Consider the following 21,539-nt stretch of genomic DNA (forward strand, 5'->3'; position numbering starts at 1 on the left):
AAAGATGAAACCGGCTCATCAACAAGTGGAATGCTAATCGAGAAAATATTTATATCTGATTGGGAAGAAATTAATATAATAACAAAGTATGCGATTAGTTTAACAATGGCATGGCTATATCAGCACTATTTTTTACAATGAATGGATGATATACACAAGGGCGGAACTAAGAATTTTTTGTCATAAGGGTCGAACTATAGTTTCAAATTTTTAACAAGAGCTGATATATTTTTTTTTAATTTTTTGTATAATTTAAACTATTTATTTTTTTAATGCAAATGATAGTGATGTCCGTATATCTGATTTAGATTGGACATCTAGAACCGTTCCGAAAAAATCAGATGTTTAATATCTGATTAGAAAATCAGATTCAGATTCAGATTCAGATATACATAAATATTCAATCAGATTCAGATACGAATTTGGATCAGATTTACTTTTAAACAAGTATTCTATATCTAATGCTCTTACATCTTATAAATTAGTCAAATTTGGTTCAGTATTGAGATTCAGTGTCCAAAATGAATGTAAAAATCAAGATAGATTCAAATTGTGAAATCAGATTTTTTGTATATATTCAAATCCGAATAAGTGACTATCCGAAAGAAGTAGATGTGCTTAAGTGTATATCTAATTTGAATCCAAACTGTTGACACTCATAAGAAGTGGAGTTGGCCCCAGCTACCTTCGCCTCCGCCCCTAGATATACATTGGGGTCAATGGCAGGGATCCATAGCCACACCAGTCAATCAAAAATTTCTTTAAAAGAATTTGAAATTATACTATGAAGATTCAAAAATTAAAATTACATGAGGTGTTCATCCTAAACTTGAACTGGTGACTGTGTCTCTCAATCTTTAACTCAGGTGCAGATCAAGAAGTCAGGGAAGTCAGACAAAGCTGCTGCTGTAATTAAACACACCACCCTTCACGTCACGTTAAAACCTCCTGAAACTTTCCAGAAATTCACTTTACGGCCACTAATTTTTTCGGAAACTCAATTTACGCGCATCCATCGAACGGCCGACGAATTTTCCCAGCAGTCGACAAGCGCAGACTGCCACGCTCCGACAAACCCTCGGAAAATGAATATCCCCTCCGTCGTCGGCTTCTCTAAAAGACGAAAATGCCCTTATCCACATGAACTCGACGCGGTCGTCGAACCCGGTGATCGAGGAAGCTGAGTGGCGCATTTGACGGTCAATGCCCTCCGCTTGCCACGTCATCAGATGGGTTGAAGTTTTTAACTCTCGTCTCCTTGAAAGTTGGTTTACGACAGCGCACCTCCGTGGAGGGAAGGTGCAAGAAAAATGGCTTGATCTTGAGGTGACCGCTGCCACCACGTAAAATTGTTATAAATACCAATGGCTCCCTGCTGCTCGCCAGCCAAGCCAACCCCCGGTGTGAACGAAGTCTCGCTCTCTCTTTCCCCTGTTTCTCGTTCCGTCTCTTAGCACGATTTTCCTATTTTGCATGGCGAACAGAGTCTCTCTCTCTCTGAGGAAGAAGATCCCTCTGAGCGCCGCCGCCCGCTTCCTCTCCTCCTCCACCACCCCCTCCTCGCCTTTGGATTTGGCCGCCACCGCCGCCCCTCCGCTCGTTCACGAGGCGCTCGTCCACCGGCCGCTGCCGGACAACCTCGGGCTCGACGACCCGCAGGCTTTGTTCGCGTCGGTGCCTTCGTCCGAGCTCCTGAGGGCCGCGTTTAACCTTTACCTCGCGTCCTGCGGGCCGCTCGTCGACGCGGGGTCATGGCTGATGTCGTCGCCGTTTATGAGGATTCCGGTGGTTCGGCAGGCGGTGAAGGTGACGGTGTACGAGCACTTCTGTGCCGGGGAGGGCGTCAAGGAGGCAGGGGAGACGCTGAGGAAGATGTGGGGTAGGGGGCTGAGGGGGATTCTAGATTATGGGTTGGAGGATGCCGAGGGGAACGAGGATTGCGATCGGAATCTCCAGGAGTTCCTCAAGACGGTGGAGTCGACGCCGTCTCTGCCTCCTTCCTCCGTTAGTTCCCTCTCTCTCACGCCTGCTCTCTCTCTCTCTCTCGCTCGCGTTTTGTTTGAAGTTTGAACACGTTCTGTTTGCTTACGAACTTCTGGCACGATTCCGGCTCCGTGGCGATTTTGGTTAAGCAACTCGTCCGGAGAAAGTGGGACAAACTGAATTATTTCATCCAGAAATACTATCGATTCACCTCCTTTATATGATACGCGGACGTTCAGGACAGAATCTTAAGATTCCTTTTTTTTTTTCTTCCTGTTGCTTCTTTTGTGCGTTCATTTTATGGGCTTCTCTGTTTTTACCATTTCGTATTATTCGTGCTGTCTTTTTTTTTTCTTGTTTCGGAGATTCCTCAAGGAGAATTGAGGAAGCTTCTGGAGAATGATTTTTCTGGCTTGAAGAGTTCTTTATTATTTCCTTATATTTTTTTAATAGGCATCTTCTTTTTGCTTTTCTGCTTAGTTCTAAAATTTGATTTTATTGAAAACCTGCAGAGTTCTTTTCTATCTTCTGTAATATGGCGTTGTTGGAAAACAATTTGGATCTTTCATCTCATGTTTTGTCTAAAAGTGTTTCTGTTTCACATTTGGACAGGTGAGTTTCGCTTGCGTGAAGATCACTGCCATTTGCCCAATACGTTTGCTAGAGAGAGTAAGCGATCTATTGAGATGGCAACACAAAAACCCTTCAGTTCATCTTCCATGGAAGGTTGATTGCATGCCGGTATTGACCGACTCAAGCCCCTTGTATCATACCCGTTCGGCTCCACCACCTCTTTCAGACGAGGAGGAAGCTGATCTTCAATTGGCTCATAAGAGACTAGAGAGACTTGCTAGAAAATGCAGTGAATTGTATCTGCCTCTTCTAGTTGATGCAGAGTACACATCAGTACAGCCTGCGATCGATTACTTCACCTACTCTGCTTCCATTTCCTTTAACAAGGGAGATGTGCCAATAGTTTTTGGGACGATCCAGGCCTACTTGAAAGATGCAAAAGAGCGACTTGTCAAAGTGGCAGAGGACGCAGAGAGGAGAGGCGTTATGGTGGGTCTGAAATTGGTTAGGGGTGCTTACATTAGTAGAGAAACCAAGTTGGCATCGTCTCTGCAAGCTGATTCTCCTATTCATTCATGCATCCGGGACACACATGAATGTTATGATTCATGTGCAGCCTTCATGCTTGAGAAGGTTGCAAAAGGTTCTGGATCTGTGGTGCTCGCCACCCACAACATCAACTCTGGTTGGTAGTTTCAACTCCCTGTCTTCCTCCAACTTTTCTTGATTGTTGACTCCACAGAAGGTTTTGGAATTCTAATTCTTCACCATATATTACTGTTGCATAACACGCTATTTCTGTGTGTCAACTGCAGAGAATTTGCAGAAAATTGTGTCCTCAAGCACTTTCCAAATGTGATTTTTTGGATCAGTACTTATGATCTTCTTTGCTCTTGTTTTGAAATTAATCATTTCCTCACGCCAGGGCTCCTCTCTGATTAGGAACCATGTTCATTTTGGCAGCCATGAATCTCACCGTATCTCAAGGGATACTATTTTCTTACGTCTGCAATCATGCGAGAAATTGATTACAGACTCCTTAACTTCCCCTTTGGTGTGTCCTACCAAGTGCATGTTGCTACCTTAGATAAACCAATTGCAGTTCCCAACACGGTCGACAGATTCCAAATTGACAACTATTGGTGAAGGCACCAACTCCATGATTTATTTAGTCCACAGTCAAAAAAGTTGTTGATTCCACAGCGTGCTTTGAATATTCGAAATATGGAAAGACGGCAGAAGATTCCTGCCGATCCCCATTATGAAAATGACGGTACAAGCATTTTTTTTTTTTGAAAATTTCCAGTTGACTATTCTTGAGATTTGACAAATCGAGTGAGAAAGTTCTTTTAAGCACTACCATCCCTGTGTTTTTCCTTTTTTTGCATCCAAACCTCTGACTTCAACTGTTTATACTCACAAACAAGAAGTAAACTGATCTGTAATACTTGTTTTTTGAAGTCTAACAAGCTCACCATATCTATGACTGTAATTACAGGAAAAGCAGCTGCTGCAAAGGCAGAGGAGCTAGGAATAAGCAAGGGAAATGAAAATCTCCACTTTTCACAGCTCAAGGGCATGGCAGACACCCTCTCCCTTGGGTTGAGAAATGCAGGTTTCCAAGTGAGCAAGTACCTGCCCTTTGGCCCCCTGGAGAAGGTCATCCCTTATCTCCTAAGGAGAGCAGAGGAGAACAGGGGCCTGCTGTCTACTTCTGCTGCGGACAGGAATCTCATCACGTATGTATCTTCAAACCTTTTCTCTACCACTCAAATTGGTGATTCTCCTTCTCTTTCTTGAGATTCTGGAATTCTCTTGGGACCCTCCATTCTTTTTGGGTAGCAGTTGGAATCAGCCTTATTGTCTGAACCCCATTTCTGCTGATGGCTGCTTGTGGGAGCCACTAGCCATTGGAAGCCCTTTGATAAGCACAAGCAATTAAGATATCCTTTAATATTTGGGATATCCTCTCTTCTGGGAAATGAAGCGATAAAGTAAAAAGGTGTACCACCTCTTGACACTATCTTGCTGACGCCTCTGCTTCAATTCCTAGCTGTATATGATTCAGCACTACCTTATCACGTGTTTCGTGAAGAACCCGCAAAGATAATCTACAAAATTCGCTGATGGTTTCTGGTACGACCACTTAATGCATGAGTCACACATGACGCAGCACCCACTATCTTATCACCTGTTTGGTAAAGGATTGGAAAATAGTATCTGAAACTTTCTAGGAACTGTTTGGGAGTTTTTTTTTTCCTTTGAGCGTTCCATGAATATGCCTCAAAATTAAAGTAAATTAGTACAAATTTTGAACGAGTGTTTGATAAATCTACCTCAAATATTTGTCTTGTGTTACAGAAAAGGGCCTCATCTTTATGAATTTGCTGACACCAGCTTTTAATTTTTAAAAAACTGCCTGACAATGATAGTTTCATATAGTTAATTAATCTAGCTTCCAAGCTTGTAGTAAAAGAGAGGCTTTGTCTCTACGTGAAATATTTTATTGTGAGATAAGAAGGCCTTTATTTTTTTTTCCTTGAAACTGGTTAATTTTCTGTTTATTTCTGATCGCATGCTTCGTGTTTATGTATTTTATCGTTGGGTGTTTACAGGGGCGAATTGCAGAGGAGGTTGAGGGATTCGATAATCGGTGGCTGAATAAGAAATGTGCAGGCTGCCGGGGCGTGAGCCAGAGGCATCTCCATTTAAGAGAGAAGGGTTGGGCTTTAGATGTAGTTCTTAAATTCCAACTCTCTTGTGGCCTGTGGGGTGTGTTTGTACATACGTATATTTATGCATGTAATTGGCAGAGATGCCGTATCTTATAAAATAAAATGAAGAAAATTTATCTCTAGACAGGAGTTAAAAAAAGAAAATGGTTTTGTTAGTTTATGTTCACAAATTAGGGTCACTCAAAATTTTGGCAATACCAATGTTAGTTTTCATAGAATGCTATCTATGCATTGTATTGAACAGTGGTGATTGCATACAACTCAAGATGAGACTGTGTGAGTGAAAGAGTGATTGAGAGAGAGAGAGACATGTTTTCAAGAAGAAAAAGAAAATTAAATTAATTCTATAGTAGGCCCATTTCGTCACAAAAGTAACTATTTCCTAATAGAATTCATTAGGAAAACTTCTCAATCGGATTAGACAAAAGCAAGCATCTGTCCCAAACATTTTCTCTTGTTTGTTTCCATACATTGATATATAATAGAGTTTGCCGATATTTCCATCCTTATCGTTGCAACCTCCTTTCTGTGTTTTTATTGCTCCCTCCTTTTGTAGGGCTGTTTATAATTTTCCTTGTTTGTCATGCCATTTACATTATTTTCACCACTTATAGCATTATTATTTTTTATCAACATCACCTCTATAATTGTCAACTCAGGATATCATGTCAATCAAATTGCCCACCCCCACTCATCATCTCCACATCGTGACTGACTCAACTTCCATTATTGTCACACCAATATCACTATCATTTCAATTACACTGCCTCCTCTATTGACAATGAGCCAAAAATTAGTGGGATAACACTCCAGCACACGCTTAAGTAGATCACAGTATTTGTACCCAAAGGTCTTCAATGTGACTGTTGAGTACTGTTTAGGAAGTAAGTGGGATCTAATTAAGCTTCAAGTAGAAAGTAATGCACTTCAAATGTGTAGCACCGTAGTGCAAAGATGAAGCGTAACAATGTATTATGGTCAGCCCTATCGGTAGTTTTTCATGCATAGCATTAGGCTGCGTGCAATGTTGTGCATCGTTTAAGGCTGATTCCTTTGGTGGATGCTCTACAACTACGTATGAAGGTGCGAGGTCAAGCGAGTGAATGTTCGACATCGAGTAAAGAGATAGTCAATCATCTTGCTTAATAACATTTAGTTAGCAACTGCCATTGGTTATGACTTTCTATCAAGGAAATCTTTTTGTATGAAAATAGATAATAGTGTTTGAACGAATATCATGTTTTGACGGAACATCACAGTAGCGGCTTGTCGACGGTCTATTGTCAGACAAACAAATCCTGGGTGATGGTTTGCTAAGTGCAAAAATGACTTGCACCCTCAACTCGTGACGTGACAGTGATACTCTTCACATTTATCTGTTACAACTTATAGTAATATTTCTACGTATGTTTTTCATCTCTTTCACTCCATTGATTTGAAGAGCTTGGCCCCACCACTTAACACTTCATTTCAGGAGGTGACTTAAAATACCCAACCCTAATCTTCAGACCTGGAGACACTAAGAGGGCATTTTGTTTATATTGAAACAAGTATATTTCAAAGTGTGCATATCCAGATTCCAAATTGAAGACTATAAATCATAAACTAATAAATTATTTCATCTTTCAAACAAAAAATTTGAAAATTTTCGAAACTAACGTAAAAGTTGATGTGACAATAAAATTCTTGACTTCGCCCTTAATATTATATATATCTGTAAAATAAAGTGGAGAAAAAAGTGGTGAATTAGAGGTGACAACTTTTTCTCCGGTTAACATCCAAGTTACAAAGTGTACGACGTTGTCTAATGGGCAACCGTACATCTCTGGCCCATCAAACACGCCATTAATTAATTAATTAAAGCTTTTGTCCAGTTTTTCCCCAGTGACATTATTTGTCCCGTTCATGGTTTTTTCCGTCACGGTACATCATCTTATTGGTTATCCACCAAATCGGTCCTTCCTTTATCAAGTTTTCCGAATTCAAGCTCTTACTGTTAAGCACTTCCGAACATCCATCCAATGAGTTTGAGCTTATGTGCAAGGCCGCTAGTTAACAAAAGATTACTTTACCCATCTTTATACTCCATGTTCATGTTTGAATATGTGGCATTCTACTGTGGAGCGTGAACTTTAATTCAAGATTCGTGAAAAATTCTAGCAGAAAACAAATGTGCTTGAACTTTTTAACATGTTTTGAAACTTTATTATTGAGAATAAAGTTTTATATAAATAGTGGAATTTTAAAGCCGGTTAAAATTTTTTAACCTTTTCTTTTCAGTTCTATTTACACATCAAGACTTGATGCCCATTAATAAAACTTTCATGAATAAACAAACAGGAAACTAAAAAGCCTGAAACAAAGTTCCAAGTTATCTCACAAAATCGTATATATGGAACCTGGAACTTTTGTTTTACTTGAAAGCTACCTCATATTAAATACTCAGTGTCGGTGACTTAATACTATGTGTTCAAACATTACCTATAGTTTTTCAAAATCATCTCTCTCGTCCTTGGTTTTTAATATTATTTTCTTTTTGGTATTTCAATGTTCCAAAAATTTTTCCTTTAGATTTTTGAACAAGTAACTAATATTAGACATTTTCTGAGACAAAAAAGCTATTCAGATTCAGATTCAGATTCGACGAGCCGAATCTTCCTGCTAAAAAAAAGTTCAAAAATGGCAACATTTTCAAAAGACATATACTTGGGATTCTTTTTTTTTTTTTTTCTGGGTCAAAAGTTATCTGATATCTTATCAAAAGGCCGGCAAAAAATTTTTGTATGCTTGATTTTGTTAATTGAAGAAGGGCAGGGGTCCATCTGGTTCCTTGTTTGTCATGTTATTTATTATTAAACATTATTTTCACCACTTATAGCAACATTATGTCATTTTTGTGTCGATGCCACCTCTATCATGTCAATCAAATTGTCCTCCCTCAACTTCCATTATTGTCACACCAATATCATTATCATTTCAATTACATTGCCTCCTCTATCACCAATTGTTCAGAATGAGCCAAAAACAGTAAGCTTTAGTGGGATAACACTCAAAAGCGCCACCTTGGGAAGCAAGTGGAATCCAATCAAGTCTCAAGTGGAAAGTAATGCACTTTAAATGTGTAGAACGGTGGTGCAAAGACAAAGCGTAACAATGCATTATGGTCAGCAGCTCCTTCGGTAGATGCGATTCTATCGATAGTTTTTCATGTGTAGCATTAAGTTGCGTGCAATGTTGTGTGAAACTTTAACTCCAGGTAAAATTTTTTATCCTTTTGTTTGCAGTTCTATCTACACATCAAAGATGTGCAAACTTTCATTGACATGAACTAAAAGACCTACAACAAAGTTCTAACTTATCTCACAAAATGGTATATATGAAGCTTGGAACTTTTGTTCTACTTGAAAGCCACCTTATATTAAATACTCAGTATTGATTACTTAATTATGTGTTCAAGCATTACCTACACTTGGTTTTTACTATTATTTTCTTTTTGGTATTTCAATGTTCCAAAATTTTTTCCTTCGATTTTTGAACAACTAATATTATACATTTGCTAAGACAAAAAAACGATTCAGATTCACATTAAAAAAAAAATTAAAAATTGGCACCATTTTCAAAAGGCACCTACTTGGGATTCCATTTTTTCTGTGCCAAAAGTTGTCTGCTTTATTATAAAAAAGCCGGCCAAAAATTTTGGCATACTTGATTTTGTTAATTAAAAAACTGCGAGGGGTCCCTGTGGTTCTGTTGGCAGCCCATAAGTTGACGGTCCGAAACGTTCCGGACCAGCAAGCCGACGCCCACTCGGGTAAGGACAAGTCGAGCCTTCAAATGCCAAAAACGGGGAGACAAGAAGTACCGGAACCGGTAAGTTGGTGCGCTGAAAATTCCGCGGCGGAAATTATTTGCGGGGGGGAAGTCACGGGCGACCACCTCCGTGTTTGTACGTGAGACAAAAGAGGCGGACGAGGACGAAGGCCATCACCAAGTGGGGTATATGGTCGCTGTCCGGTCCGCCGAATTCGGGTGTCCACAGAGATCTGAATCATGCAGTTCCTTTTGGAAGTCACCGAGGACGACCGGGTCAGGACATTTCAGGACTATTCTGCTGCTTCTTTCTTCCCCTACCTTTCTCCGTCTCTTCCTCTTAACAAATCACTACTTACACATATCGCCGTTTCAATTTTATCGGACGTCTTTGAAGATTGGCTCCTAAATTTGGTGGCAAATTGATTCAATTCACACGTGTCAAATTCTTATTTTGATTATTTCAACATATTTTAAATTATTTTTAAGACAAATATAACAATTTTTTTTTTTTTACTCAAGACTCGCGATAGTTGAGACAAACATGGTTTTCTCCCTTATGAAACAAAGTTCACAAGGTTTGAAGGGACACCAGCCCGGGACAAGACGTCAACGTTACGCTTGCTTCCCTCGCGTCTTCGTCATTCAAACACGGTAAGAACAAAAAATTCAGAATGCTTTAGCTCAAGACAGACAGTGCGGTGATAAGAGATGAGATTGAACGAAGCGCCCGGAAGGTAACCAGCTGGTGGGCCCCACATGTTCTGGGGACTGTGTTTTAGAGTGTGGCCCATAGGCGGTGGGCCCCACCGTGTTAACCGGGCCCCACCTTCTACGGGGGCCACCGGGGTAGGCGCTATCTGAAAGATTTGGATAAAGTCCCCCCTCTTAATAGGCAACATTGCTGTGGGGACCACCTGGTCCCACACCCAACTCGGTTGGGCCCACCTGCGTCGATGCACCAGGCGGCCTCCCCCGACTCTTCCCTCGCGCAAAAGACCCTTTGTCTTTGAGAAATAATGTGTGTTTTTTCTCATTCGTTTAACCTGATTTTCTACTATCTTTTAAATTAAATCCATGTGAACGTGTTCTTATCAATCAGTGTATTATGTATGCAAGCAAAACTAAGTGTGGTTCAGTTATACCAGAAATTCTAGTTTTGTTCTTTCCTCTTTAGTTAGTTTGTTTATTTTCTTTTTCATCTAACTCTACATTTGTGGTCTTTAGATCCCTTACTGTATCTTAAAAGCAATAAGCCGATTCCAAACTTTCATTTGCTGCGCCGGCTGCTCTCTCATTAGAAAAAGACATGCATGGAAATCTTCTTTCCTTCAAATCTGCGACCAATTCATATCTACCAAGATTCATGCATCTTAAACTTAACGCCTGTCAATTTGAGAATCTAGTTAGCATTCGCTCGTCTTTAATTAAAATGAGGATCAATAAGGCTTTTCTTGTCAATATATGTCCTTTTTACAAGTTTTCCACCTCTTTTCATGTTTCTTCTTCAAAATTTTATCAAATATTGTTAGCTAAATCAAACTTGATACCAACTAAACGGGGCACATCCTGAGTTCATGCAAAGAACTCATCTTAATTTAAACGCAGAAGAAAGACATGGTAAAAAAACAAAAGAGAGGGGCCATCCGCACATGGGGAAAAGTCTCATCAGCTGGCTTTTACGTGGTGAAATTTAGAGAGAGAGATTTTTCTTTATATTTTGATGACAGTACGTGGAGAGTGAATAAATAATGGCTTCATGGTCATGTGCAACATCCGAACAGCGAACGATGCTATATATACCCTGCTAAGCTCGCCAACCTATGTCGTAGAGAAAGCCCATCCCTTCCCTTCCCCTGCTTCTTCTCTCTTCCATTGTTTTTGCATGGCAAACAGACTCTCCCTCGCCCTGAGGAACAGGATCCCTGCCCATTCCACTGCCCGCCTACTCTCCTCCTCCTCCTCCTCGCCGTTTCAGTTGGCGGCGGCCACCGCCCCTCCGTTAGTGCACACGGACGTTGTCGACCGGCGGTCGGATATCCTCGGGCTCGACGACCCCCAGGCCTTGTTCGCGTCCGTGCCTTCGTCCGAGCTCCTGCGATCCGCTTTTAACCTGTACCTCGCGTCATGCGGGCCGCTCGTTGATGTGGGGTCATGGTTGATGGCCTCGCCGTTGATGAGGATTCCGGTGGTCCGGCGGGCGGTGAAGGTGACTGTGTATGAGCATTTCTGTGCGGGGGAGGGAGTCGAGGAGGCAGGGAAGACGCTGAGGAGGATGTGGGACAGGGGACTGCGGGGGATCCTCGACTACGGGTTGGAGGACGCCGAGGGGAACGAGGATTGCGATCGGAACCTGGAGGAGTTCCTCCAGACGGTGGAGATGACGCCTTCTTTGCCGCCTTCCTCTGTCAGCTCTCTCTCTCCCCCTCATTTTTCTGATTATTTTTTTCATTTTTGTTTTCATGTTCCATGTGCTTTTGATTTGGCAACTGATCCGGACAATGTGGGATATGTTGGGATGTCTGATCGGACAGAAGGATTGATTCTCCGGTCATTTAGGACACGTTGGTATTTGAGAGTGAATCTTCTTCTTAGTGTTTAAAAAACAAGTTATTCCCTTTTTTCTTGGTGTCCCCTCCTCTTTGTCCATTTTATAGCTATTTTAATATTAGTTATCCTTCTTTTATGTTACTTTTCAGAAAGCGATTTTCTAGCTCATTCAATAGTCTCTCCTTTTTCGTTATAATTTCTTCAACGCATTCTCTTTTCCCTCTCCGTTTAGCTTCGCATTTTTATTTTTATTGAAAGCACGCAGCATTAGTTTGTTGTTGCGGTAAGCCTCCTGGACCTGTACGTGTTTCATGGGGATATTTCAGAAAGCTGCTTGAGAACAAAATGATCTTCAGGTCTTGTTCTTGATGAAGAAAATCTTTGTTTAGTTGCACTTTTTATTATCTTTTTTTTTTTCTTGGTAGAACCATGGAATCTTGATCCTAATCGCTCCAAAAAAAAAGGATGCTAAAGAAAATGAGAAAATAAATTTAGGTTTATGACTCTGGCGTTTTAAGAAAGAAGAAGGAAAGGCAGAAGAATTGCTGAAGATGGTTTATGTTTCACATATGGCAGGTTAGTTTTGCTTGTGTGAAAGTCACAGCCATTTGCCCGATACGTTTACTGGAGAGAGTAAGTGATCTATTGAGATGGCAGCACAGACACCCTTCGTTTCATCTTCCATGGAAGGTTGATTGCATGCCAATTTTGACGGACTCGAGTCCCTTGTATCATACCCGTTCGGCTCCACCACCTCTTTCAGACAAGGAGGAAGCTGATCTTCAATTAGCTCACAAGAGACTAGAGAAACTTGCTAGCAAATGCAGTGAATTGTATCTACCTCTTCTAGTTGATGCAGAGTACACTTCAGTACAGCCTGCGATCGATTACTTCACCTACTCTGCTTCCATTTCCTTTAACAAGAGAGATGTTCCAATAGTTTTTGGGACGATTCAGGCCTACTTGAAAGATGCAGAAGAGCGAGTTGTCAAAGTGGCAGAGGACGCAGAGAGGAGAGGCATTATGGTGGGTTTGAAATTGGTTAGAGGTGCTTACATTAGTAGAGAAACTAAGTTGGCATCGTCCCTGCAAGCTGATTCTCCTATTCATTCATGCATTCGGGACACACATGAATGTTATGATTCATGTGCAGCATTCATGCTCGAGAAGGTTGCAAAAGGTTCTGGATCTGTGGTACTTGCAACCCACAACATTAACTCTGGTAGGTATCTCGAACTCCCTGTTTTTCTTTTGGTTTTCTTAATTGTTGATTCCGGGAAAGTTTTTCTGAATTCGAACTCTTCCTGATGTATGACTGGTGCACAACTGTGTATTTATATGTGTCAATTGCAGAGAATATGAAGTTCTATTCTCATCACACTTTTGGGAAGTAATATATTTTAGATCTTCTATGATCTTTTTTCCTTGTTTATAATTCAATCATTCTTCAACTTATTTTGCAAATCCGATCTCTGGGAAGCTAGTGCCTTAGCTCTGTAATTATGTAAGAAACTGGTTCTCACTCAGTATCTCTCTCCCATGACTGGACAAAACATTTCTCGTAGGAGCTCGACATACGCCATCATAGTGAGCATTGCCAGGAGAAAATGCTTTTTTAAATAAAAGCACTTGCACAGCATGGTTAGTAGCATTATGTGCACATTTTGTTTCACAAAAGATAGCTTCTGGTTTCTGTGGTTTCCACTAAACAAAATGACTGCACAAGTTTTTCGTTGAACTTTGTGCTGTTCCTTATCTACGAGAATTTGACAAACAAAGTGAAGGAAGTTCCCTCATTCTTTCCACCTTTAGATTATACTTGAGTTTTGCATGTAAGCTCCAGACACAACAAAAGTTATTTGGAAGCTTAAAGCTGACGATCTACGGCAATTATCACAGGCAAGGCAGCAGCCTCCAAGGCAGAGGAATTGGGAATAAGCAAAAGAAATGAGAACCTTCACTTTGCTCAACTCAAAGGCATGGCAGACACCCTCTCGCTTGGATTAAAAAGTGCAGGCTTCCAAGTGAGCAAGTACCTGCCCTTTGGCCCCTTGGAGAAGGTCATCCCTTACCTTCTTAGGAGAGCAGAGGAAAACAAGGGCCTCCTCTTGGCCTCATCTGCAGACAGGCTGCTCATAAGGTTTGAATCTTGATGCCCTTTATGACCGTTCAAATTGGTGATTCTTTTTTTAGATTCAAGAATTCTCTCTTGGGAGCTTTCCATTTTTTAGCATAGTTGAATTAGTCTTGTGGTATATAGGAATTGCAACAGAAATCAGAGAGGCTCAATGTGGAGCTCCACTTGCCGATGGTTGCTTGGAGAGCCATCTAGCCGCTAAAAACCCTTTAGATAAGGACAAACAATTAGCTTGCAAGCAAACGAAATCGTCCTCTAGATTTGGAGTATCTGTCCTCCTGGGACATGTATCCAGTAAAATAAATCTGTGGGTCCTCTGCTGACTGTGTCTTGCTGACATACTTCAACTTCACGCATGAGTCTTATATGACTCGGGAGCACATCACTATCATATGTTTAGCGTCTCTTTAAAAGATAAGATATTAAATGCGTCTGTTTGATTCATGAGTCATATATGACTCAGCACTGCAATATCACATGTCCTGGTGAGTGATCTAGAGAGAAGTAGCATGTGAAGCTTAAAGAGTGGTTTGGTAGCAGCTCTCATACGTCCAAGAAACTCGGTGGTTTCTGTCTTCCTCTTGTTTAAAACAGTAAAGAAATAGGTAGAACGAAATCCCAAGAAACTGGGTAGCATCTTTCTTCCTCTAGAAGACGCAATTAGTTTTAAATATTGCTACTTTATGAGTGGCATGATCTAATTCCGTGTCTTTGCTAAGCAAGTCTAAATCGACTACCAAGTTTCTTGCTTATTGACATGGGTTGCTGCTGCTTGTCCCTGCACAAACTTTCCAGTAAAATCGTGGGTCGAAGAGATGCTTAAAAAAAAAAAAACTTTACTCTGGTCGTCGGCCTTTTGTCCTCAAATACAAAAAGGTCCTTACCTTTTTGACGTTCTTGATGATGGCTATTAAACAACGGCGGAATAAAGGTGTGGGCATGTGTGGTCAGCTGCCCACACAAAACCCAAGCATGTTTCACATTTAGTTGGGTTCAGCTATATGGGGCGCCACCATGGACATGGGGCCAAAATTCTTGAATTCCCCCTTTCTTCACGTCTGAAGCCCAAGCAATGTTTTTATTGCCCCTCAGCCAAGGACTTCTGAGTCTGCCATTAAGTTTCTTCCAAGAGTGAACCAAGCTTTAATTGGTTCCCCCTGCATCAATGTAGAAAGAAGCTGGTTTTTTTCTATTTCTCAAACCAAACGTCGTATTTACATGCTTTATTATTGGGTGGTTACAGAGACGAGCTGCTGAGAAGGTTGAAGTATTTAATGATCGGTGGCTGAAGGAGGAATGGACGGCTGCACAGGTCTAGGCCTACTAAGATAGTAGGGTTGGGCTAGATGTAATCTGTAGAATTTTCTTCCGTTGTGTGTGTATTACATATAACGACACAGCTGTCGTTAACTAATGAAATAAAGCAGATTTTAACTAGATGGGAGTCAAAAACAATGTGTTTTTGCTTGTCTCAAGTTCACTGCGGCCCTGAGATTTGTTCTGAATGTTTGTTTTCTCTTTCTTGCTTTGGGAAGTGCAGGGCCCTTGTTGTGTGTTATCTGTTGTCATGGCAGAGCTAGAAGTGTTTGTGGCCTTATGGATGACCTCGTAGGCATCTGCTACACCAACGGACAGTCACACAAACCTCCGCAGAAACTCAGTGCTTTTCTTCTTTTAACCCAAGAAAAGGTTTCCGGGGTAGTTACTGAGGTGGAATTGTTGATTCAGCCGTACAGTCTCCCTGTAGGTGAAGACAATTTGAGAAACGGGTAGGTTGATTTGTCCAAATGTATTACAAACTTTTACTATCGATGTTCCATTAATTTTCCTGTCAGAACTGTTAGAAAATTTCGCCTGGACGCTTCTCTAACATCACTAGATCACTTTTCCCACCCCACTTTTCCCACCATTGCCATCTCTATCGTCACCTCTGCTTCCATTTACCTTTTCATCATTGACGCGACTTTCATTACAGTAACACTGCCGCTACCATCACTTCAGTTTCACCATCTCCTCTATCATTCGTAACTTCTTTTGACAATCTTATTTTTTTATGTTAATTTGTTTTGATAATCTGTTCATTTGAAAGTTTTGCTAAAACTTAGAGATCAAAATTTTCACTTTGGTTTAGCCGGAACTTTCCCACGCCAAATTAGGTGTTAATCTGGTTATTGAACTCTTGGCGGCCTCCAACTTAAGGTGGGCATGCAGGAATTTACAGTACTACTCAGTGAATAGTTGCCAAGGAGTATCACGTAAAACATTTATTTAAGTATCAAATCTGAGGAAACGAACAAAAAATGAAGTTTGATGTTATGCAGGGGTCTGGAAGTCTCTGCAAGTAAGAACGAAAAATGACACCATTCTTTAGGATGGTTGGGCCGTTCTCTGTTTTCGTTTTCTGCCAACCAAATAGCAGCCTGGTTTCTTTTTATTTCTTTTCTTTTTCCCGGTAGCAGGTTGAAGGCACACCTGGTTCTGTAAAAGCCAGATAATGCTTCTATCATTTGATCAGAGACTAAACGCCCAAGTTATAAGACGTTAAACGGACGGTGTGAAATGTTCCGAATCTGCAGTAAGTGAAGACAAAACACACTTACAGAGGAGCCTTTAAATTCAATGACAGAATGAGGAAAAGAAAAAAGAGGTTCTGAATCGGTAGAAGCGGACTAAAACAAAACAAGAGGAGAAGAGCTTCATGCAACTGCTGCCATCATACAATTTTGGATGCTGAATTGTTTATGCAAAGTCACGGGCTGCCACCACCGCCGTCCCATGGTGAAAGAGAAAGAAGGGGATGACGAGGAGGAAGGTTGAAGACACGAATATGTGAAGTCAGGTTATCCTAGTGGCCTTCCACAAATGGAGGTGCGTCGACAAATGGGAATCTTTTCAGTTCCTTATGAAGCTTCTTGAAGCAAAACCTATGGCATAGCCGCTGCTTTCCTTGCTCACCATCCTCACAGAGAGACCAAATGTTTTCTGTAAGCAAAAACACGTTTTCTCAACTTCAGACTCTGCAAATGCATCTTTTCAACCTCATGTACCTAAACAGAACTTTGGTATTTCTTTATGTAAATTATCTTTTCCTTAGGCAAGCTGGGTCAAGCAGACCTTTACCAGCTTATGCACCTGTAGCAACAGAACGCTTACCTTGTTCTTCTCGGCAGGTGGATAGAGCTCCTTTTGGTATTTTTTTCTTATTTTTTTGTTTTAATTGCTAGATTAACCTGAATACTTCTACGGTTTTGAGTTGTGAAATGTACATAAAATTTGTGGTCTCCCTTGCTAGTGAACTTTCTTTTTTGTGAATGAATTTTTGCAGGGGAGTAGTCTGGGTTATGGCTACTGGTTTTTCTTTGGTCTGATGTTCTGCATCCGCTGTAATTCTTTTTTGTACATATGTTACTAAACAAAGGTCGGGAACCTACCTCCCAGCAGTCCTCCACCGAAATGAATTTTTGCAGCAGAAAGGTAAAGCCTGTTTAATTCAATGAAGCTTCGCATGGACGTGTGTGCGCTGGTGGTGTTTGGGAGAAGGCAATATATCAGAGGATTTCCAGGAAAGATCGAGGGACCCCGATATACTGGCATCTTTTTATTGGGAAAAAGGATTCCAAAAGAAGCGGATGATTAATCAGTCTTCCAAAACGTTATTTTCAAAAAATGGTGAGGCAAGGATCCTTCTGAACAAATTTTGGAACTCGGCTTTTAAATTGGACATTAATGCAACTTTAGTGATGAATATGAGAAGAAAACAAAACTTTTTCCTGGACTTCTGAGCATGCCATAGTCTTTGATTTCTCTATAGTTTTGAGGGAGTTTATGTATAGACATTTGGTTGATGAAAACGAAGTATGAAAAAACAAGAATTGCGCTTAAATATAAGAGATAAAGCCGGTTCTTCTCATCTAGGGGCTGCACCGTGAGTTAAGTGACTGGAGCTCAACTCCTTTCTTAAATGAAGCGACTTTGAAATGAAAATTATTGAAGTCGTCCAGTTCCAGCGACCTAGACTTGACTCATTTAAGCTCAATTAAGTTGGTCGAAAGAGCATATATCGAGTATGATTTGTAATTTTGTAACACTATCACAAAGGTGCTTTTGATTTAATGATTTTGCGTGGTTAGCTACAAGCCTTTTTGTTTCTTTGAATTTCAAGTCTCAATGTGCTCTTTGTATATGTCAAACAAAGTTTCAGCTACTAGTTTCTTGTTCAACCCCAGCTCAGTCTGTACTCAAATTCTTGGTTCTATAACTTGAGCCATATGTTTGATTAAGCCAAGGCCTCCTAGGACTCGAGCGAAGTTTAAATTCTGCTTGGATGCAAAAGCTTGCGTTTGGCCAAAAAAACACCTAAAAGTTAAAGAAACAGTAAACGAAAAAGGCAATATAACAAAATTTTCAGTCTACGTGAAGCCTGCATGAGAAATACGTCCTTGTATTGGCACATATATTACCAAAGTAATATTATTAATATAACCATCTTCTATGTATTTTCCTTTTTGTGGCAATACAACACGATGCAGACCGATGCGTGTCAGTGATGCACATCGGTTCTTAAGAATTTCGAGACGATTCAGAAGTAATGTGCAGCAGCACTGATCTGTTGCTCCGCTGCGTAGTGCTTAATTAGTATTTCTTGATGGATCTTTTGAAGCACATGCTACCGAGATGCAGTTGTACATCACGAGTGGACTGTGAAACCCTCGTCTCTTTTAATATCAGCTGGTGCTTGCTTGGTTGATCAACTCAAACTCTTGGATGAACAGACTCAACCTGATCAGAATTTAACTAAAATCTTCATTCCTTATTGATGCATCGATGACGGGGAGAAGATAAAATCCTCTTCCTCTTTCTCCTTGCTGCTCCTAGTGTCTGAAGCGACTTTGGGTGGAGAACGATACACCCGTCAACTAGTTTGCACATCTATGATGGGAGATCCAATGGCTTTTCATCCGAGATTTAATGGATGCATTCCATCCATCCTTACCAATGGCAGCCTGAAAATGTAAATTTTGGTTACAATATTTGAGGCTTTACTTTTCTTTTCTTTTCTTGGGTGTGCTCTATAGAACTTTTAAGGCACTCAGCAAGTGTTGATATAAATGACGTTAAGGGGCTTTATATATATATATATATATATATATATATATATATATATATATATATATATATATATGTATGTATGTATGTATACATTACAAGAATGAGCAGTATGGACATCATCTCCGCACAGCAGAGTTTTTTCTTCTTTGGGATCAAGATTAAATTGTCTCCCTTTTTCTTCTACCATTTTTTTGGGGTCAAATTTTCACATGTTTGGATTATGCAATTGTGATGGAACAACATTTTTCAAGAGACTCGGAATTCATGAATTGGTGTATGATGGTAGTTTGAGAGCGATGCATAAAATCTAGATGTTGGTCTTTTTGAAGAATTCTAAGCAGTACATGTAAAATTTTTATTTTATCTAAATTATTGCACGCTTCTTTTTAATTTAAGTTTTATCTTATAATTTTTATTGATCACAAGCAAACAATGGACTTTCATTCAATTTCAAACACGGTGACCGTAGACAAATGGCATGCAACAAAAGTTTTCACGTGTTAGACCATGTGTTATGGCCCAAAGGAACAAAGACGTTTAGAAGGTTATTTAAGAATAGAGAGAGAAGTACTTTGTGAGTGTCTAGTGCAAATTTATAGAATACTAGAACTATTATTTCATGAACCTACTTCAGTTTTTTAGTAGATTCATGAAATACTCATTTATTTTTTAGTAGATTGATGAGATACTAACAAAGTGTCTCAACGATTTGTTAAAAGTTGTTTGCCCCCATAACATATTATTATCCTCCAATAATTATGCTTAAAATTTTAAGTAGACTTATGAAACACTATGTACCGGATAAATATGCTCTAATTTTTTAAACAATTTCGCTGATAAGCTCAGCCTCTTAAGAAGCTATGATGAAGCGTTGGCCAGTTATTTTGTATCGGGGCGGATTCGGGTCACTGTCCAACACATCAGGCCCATAGCTGATTCTCTCTCCCTCTTTCTGTCTAAAATCCCTCCCTAAAACCCTTGGATGCAGGCAACACTGGCAACGCAAGGCGCCGCTTCGATCAGAGAAAAGAGGGAGTCTGAGAGAGAGGGAGAGAGATGGGTAGCGACAGCGACACAGAGAAAACGTTGAAGGAGAAGAAAAAGAGGTTGGCCGTGTCCCCCATCGCCGACCCTCTCGCCGGCAAGAAGCTCTGCAAAAGGCTCCTCAAGCTCGTTAGGAGAGGTTCTCTCTCTCTCTCGCTGTGTCCCTGTTTGTGTTTGTGTTTGTGTGTGTGAGTGTGCACGCTCGGTATTACTACGCCTTTCCGACAACCAAATAACGACGTTGGGTCTTCTATTCTCTGCAGCTTCCGAGTCGAAATGCTTGAAGAGAGGCGTGAAGGAAGTGGTGAAAAGCATCAGACGTGGCAATAAAGGGTCCTTTCTCCTTCCTCTTTCTTATGCCATCCCGCTGAAAACCAATTTACTTTATCAAATTTTTGTTCATATGCTTAGATTTTCTTACAGAATATGAAGGTTCTTCTTATTACACCATTGCTAAGTAATGCCCACCTTTATTTTCCGTTTCTCTGTCTCAGTATAATTGAGAGAAGCAACAATTCCTTTCCTTTATATAGTATTTTGTGCGGTCTCGTTGGTTGGTTTTCAAGTGTTTTCTTTTCAGTTGTTTTTAAGACAAGAAAAAGGGTTTCTGAGATTTATGTGGATCAAAGTTTCTGATATTTCTCGGTGTGTGATTTTCAAGACTTTGCTTTTCAAAGTTTTTCTTTAGGAAAAAAGATAACAACTTGGTTTTGGTCTTAATGTGGACCAAAGTTTATGATTGTCTGGGTTCGTGCAGGTTATGTGTCATTGCAGGGAATATTTCACCCATTGATGTCATTACACACGTACCAGTTTTATGCGAAGAAGCTGATATACCATATGTATATGTGCCATCGAAAGAGGTGAGACGTTTGCTTTTTTCTTACTCATAGTCAATGTTTCTTTAATTTGATATGGTCGTTTCCTATCATCGAGTTTATCGATTCTGTTCTCTGAAAGTATTTGAAGCTAGTTCAATTTTTACTGGCTCGGCCTAAGGGATAAGCCCTGCAAAGTTTTTTACATGCTTGACATAGTCATTCCATTGTTTTCAAGTGTAGGACTTGAGTTATCACTGCCTTGAATCTTGGACTTAGAGATGATTTTCTTGATGCATATTAGCTCCACTAGAATGTTCGTGGGCAGATGTGCTTGAGCAATCTTGGCACTTATGGATACAGTTTGTAACTTGGTTTACTTCTTAATCATTTAGGATCTTGCCAATGCTGGAGCAACACGAAGACCCACGTGCTGTGTTCTGGTATCGACCAAACCATCTAAAGGGGAGCTGAGCCAGGAAGAGCAAGAAAAACTGCAGAGCGATTATATGCAGGTTGTGACTGAGGTCAAGGAACTGAGATTCTCTCATCTTTGAGTTACACTGGACCAATATAGGTTCGCAGATTGCCTCACTTGTTATCATGTGGAAGGAAGTGAAATGAAATATGACATTGTTATATTTGTTACCACTGTTTTGATTGTGCAAACAGTTCTTTTTCTCTCAGTAATAGAGCCCCTAGTTGATTTGCTCTTGTTATGTGTGTGTGTGTGTGTGTGTGTTTTGATACCTTGAGAATCGTCTGCAAGCTGATTACTAC

At 40.3% G+C, this 21,539-nt stretch overlaps 3 protein-coding genes across 5 annotated transcripts; all 3 read left to right on the top strand.

Moving 5' to 3' along the window:
* Window positions 1–1,369: 1,369 nt before the first annotated feature.
* On the top strand, window positions 1,370–5,413 carry LOC116259391 (proline dehydrogenase 1, mitochondrial-like). The gene is made up of 4 exons (XM_031637185.2): window positions 1,370–2,004; window positions 2,596–3,241; window positions 4,055–4,295; window positions 5,172–5,413. Exons 1-4 carry the CDS (start codon window positions 1,474–1,476, stop codon window positions 5,215–5,217), a joined length of 1,464 nt encoding a protein of 487 aa, XP_031493045.1. The 5' UTR covers window positions 1,370–1,473; the 3' UTR covers window positions 5,218–5,413.
* A 5,519-nt stretch (window positions 5,414–10,932) lies between these two features.
* LOC116259712 (proline dehydrogenase 1, mitochondrial-like) lies at window positions 10,933–17,109 on the top strand. Of its 3 annotated transcripts, XR_004173962.2 has the most exons (5): window positions 10,933–11,508; window positions 12,228–12,873; window positions 13,551–13,791; window positions 15,329–15,557; window positions 16,248–17,095. XR_004173962.2 is itself a non-coding variant. In XM_031637623.2 (4 exons), the coding sequence occupies exons 1-4, from the start codon at window positions 10,987–10,989 to the stop codon at window positions 15,366–15,368; spliced, it is 1,449 nt and encodes a 482-aa protein (XP_031493483.1). In that variant the 5' UTR covers window positions 10,933–10,986; the 3' UTR covers window positions 15,369–17,109. The 3 variants fall into 3 exon arrangements, 2 of the variants coding, with proteins under 2 accessions (XP_031493483.1, XP_031493482.1); XM_031637623.2 differs by having other exon boundaries at window positions 15,329–17,109; XM_031637622.2 differs by lacking the exons at window positions 15,329–15,557; window positions 16,248–17,095 and adding an exon at window positions 15,032–15,225.
* A 2,741-nt stretch (window positions 17,110–19,850) lies between these two features.
* Window positions 19,851–21,478, top strand: LOC116259119 (H/ACA ribonucleoprotein complex subunit 2-like protein). The gene is made up of 4 exons (XM_031636761.2): window positions 19,851–20,080; window positions 20,205–20,274; window positions 20,699–20,804; window positions 21,155–21,478. Exons 1-4 carry the CDS (start codon window positions 19,954–19,956, stop codon window positions 21,314–21,316), a joined length of 465 nt encoding a protein of 154 aa, XP_031492621.1. The 5' UTR covers window positions 19,851–19,953; the 3' UTR covers window positions 21,317–21,478.
* The last annotated feature ends 61 nt before the right edge of the window (window positions 21,479–21,539 follow it).

The sequence above is a fragment of the Nymphaea colorata genome, chromosome 8 (assembly GCF_008831285.2).
Source record: "Nymphaea colorata isolate Beijing-Zhang1983 chromosome 8, ASM883128v2, whole genome shotgun sequence".
Taxonomy (NCBI): Eukaryota; Viridiplantae; Streptophyta; class Magnoliopsida; order Nymphaeales; family Nymphaeaceae; genus Nymphaea; species Nymphaea colorata.

What these genes read in the sequence shown, in the direction of transcription:
- LOC116259391 (XM_031637185.2), top strand. Translation starts at nt 1,474, where the DNA reads ATGGCGAACAGAGTCTCTCTCTCTCTGAGGAAGAAGATCCCTCTGAGC. An exon ending in CGTCTCTGCCTCCTTCCTCC is followed by an intron (nt 2,005 to 2,595) that starts GTTAGTTCCCTC and finishes ACATTTGGACAG; the next exon opens with GTGAGTTTCGCTTGCGTGAA. An exon ending in GCGGACAGGAATCTCATCAC is followed by an intron (nt 4,296 to 5,171) that starts GTATGTATCTTC and finishes GGGTGTTTACAG; the next exon opens with GGGCGAATTGCAGAGGAGGT.
- LOC116259712 (XM_031637622.2), top strand. Translation starts at nt 10,987, where the DNA reads ATGGCAAACAGACTCTCCCTCGCCCTGAGGAACAGGATCCCTGCCCAT. An exon ending in AACCCACAACATTAACTCTG is followed by an intron (nt 12,874 to 13,550) that starts GTAGGTATCTCG and finishes CAATTATCACAG; the next exon opens with GCAAGGCAGCAGCCTCCAAG. An exon ending in GCAGACAGGCTGCTCATAAG is followed by an intron (nt 13,792 to 15,031) that starts GTTTGAATCTTG and finishes GGGTGGTTACAG; the next exon opens with AGACGAGCTGCTGAGAAGGT.
- LOC116259119 (XM_031636761.2), top strand. Translation starts at nt 19,954, where the DNA reads ATGGGTAGCGACAGCGACACAGAGAAAACGTTGAAGGAGAAGAAAAAG. An exon ending in CCTCAAGCTCGTTAGGAGAG is followed by an intron (nt 20,081 to 20,204) that starts GTTCTCTCTCTC and finishes TATTCTCTGCAG; the next exon opens with CTTCCGAGTCGAAATGCTTG. An exon ending in TATATGTGCCATCGAAAGAG is followed by an intron (nt 20,805 to 21,154) that starts GTGAGACGTTTG and finishes TTAATCATTTAG; the next exon opens with GATCTTGCCAATGCTGGAGC.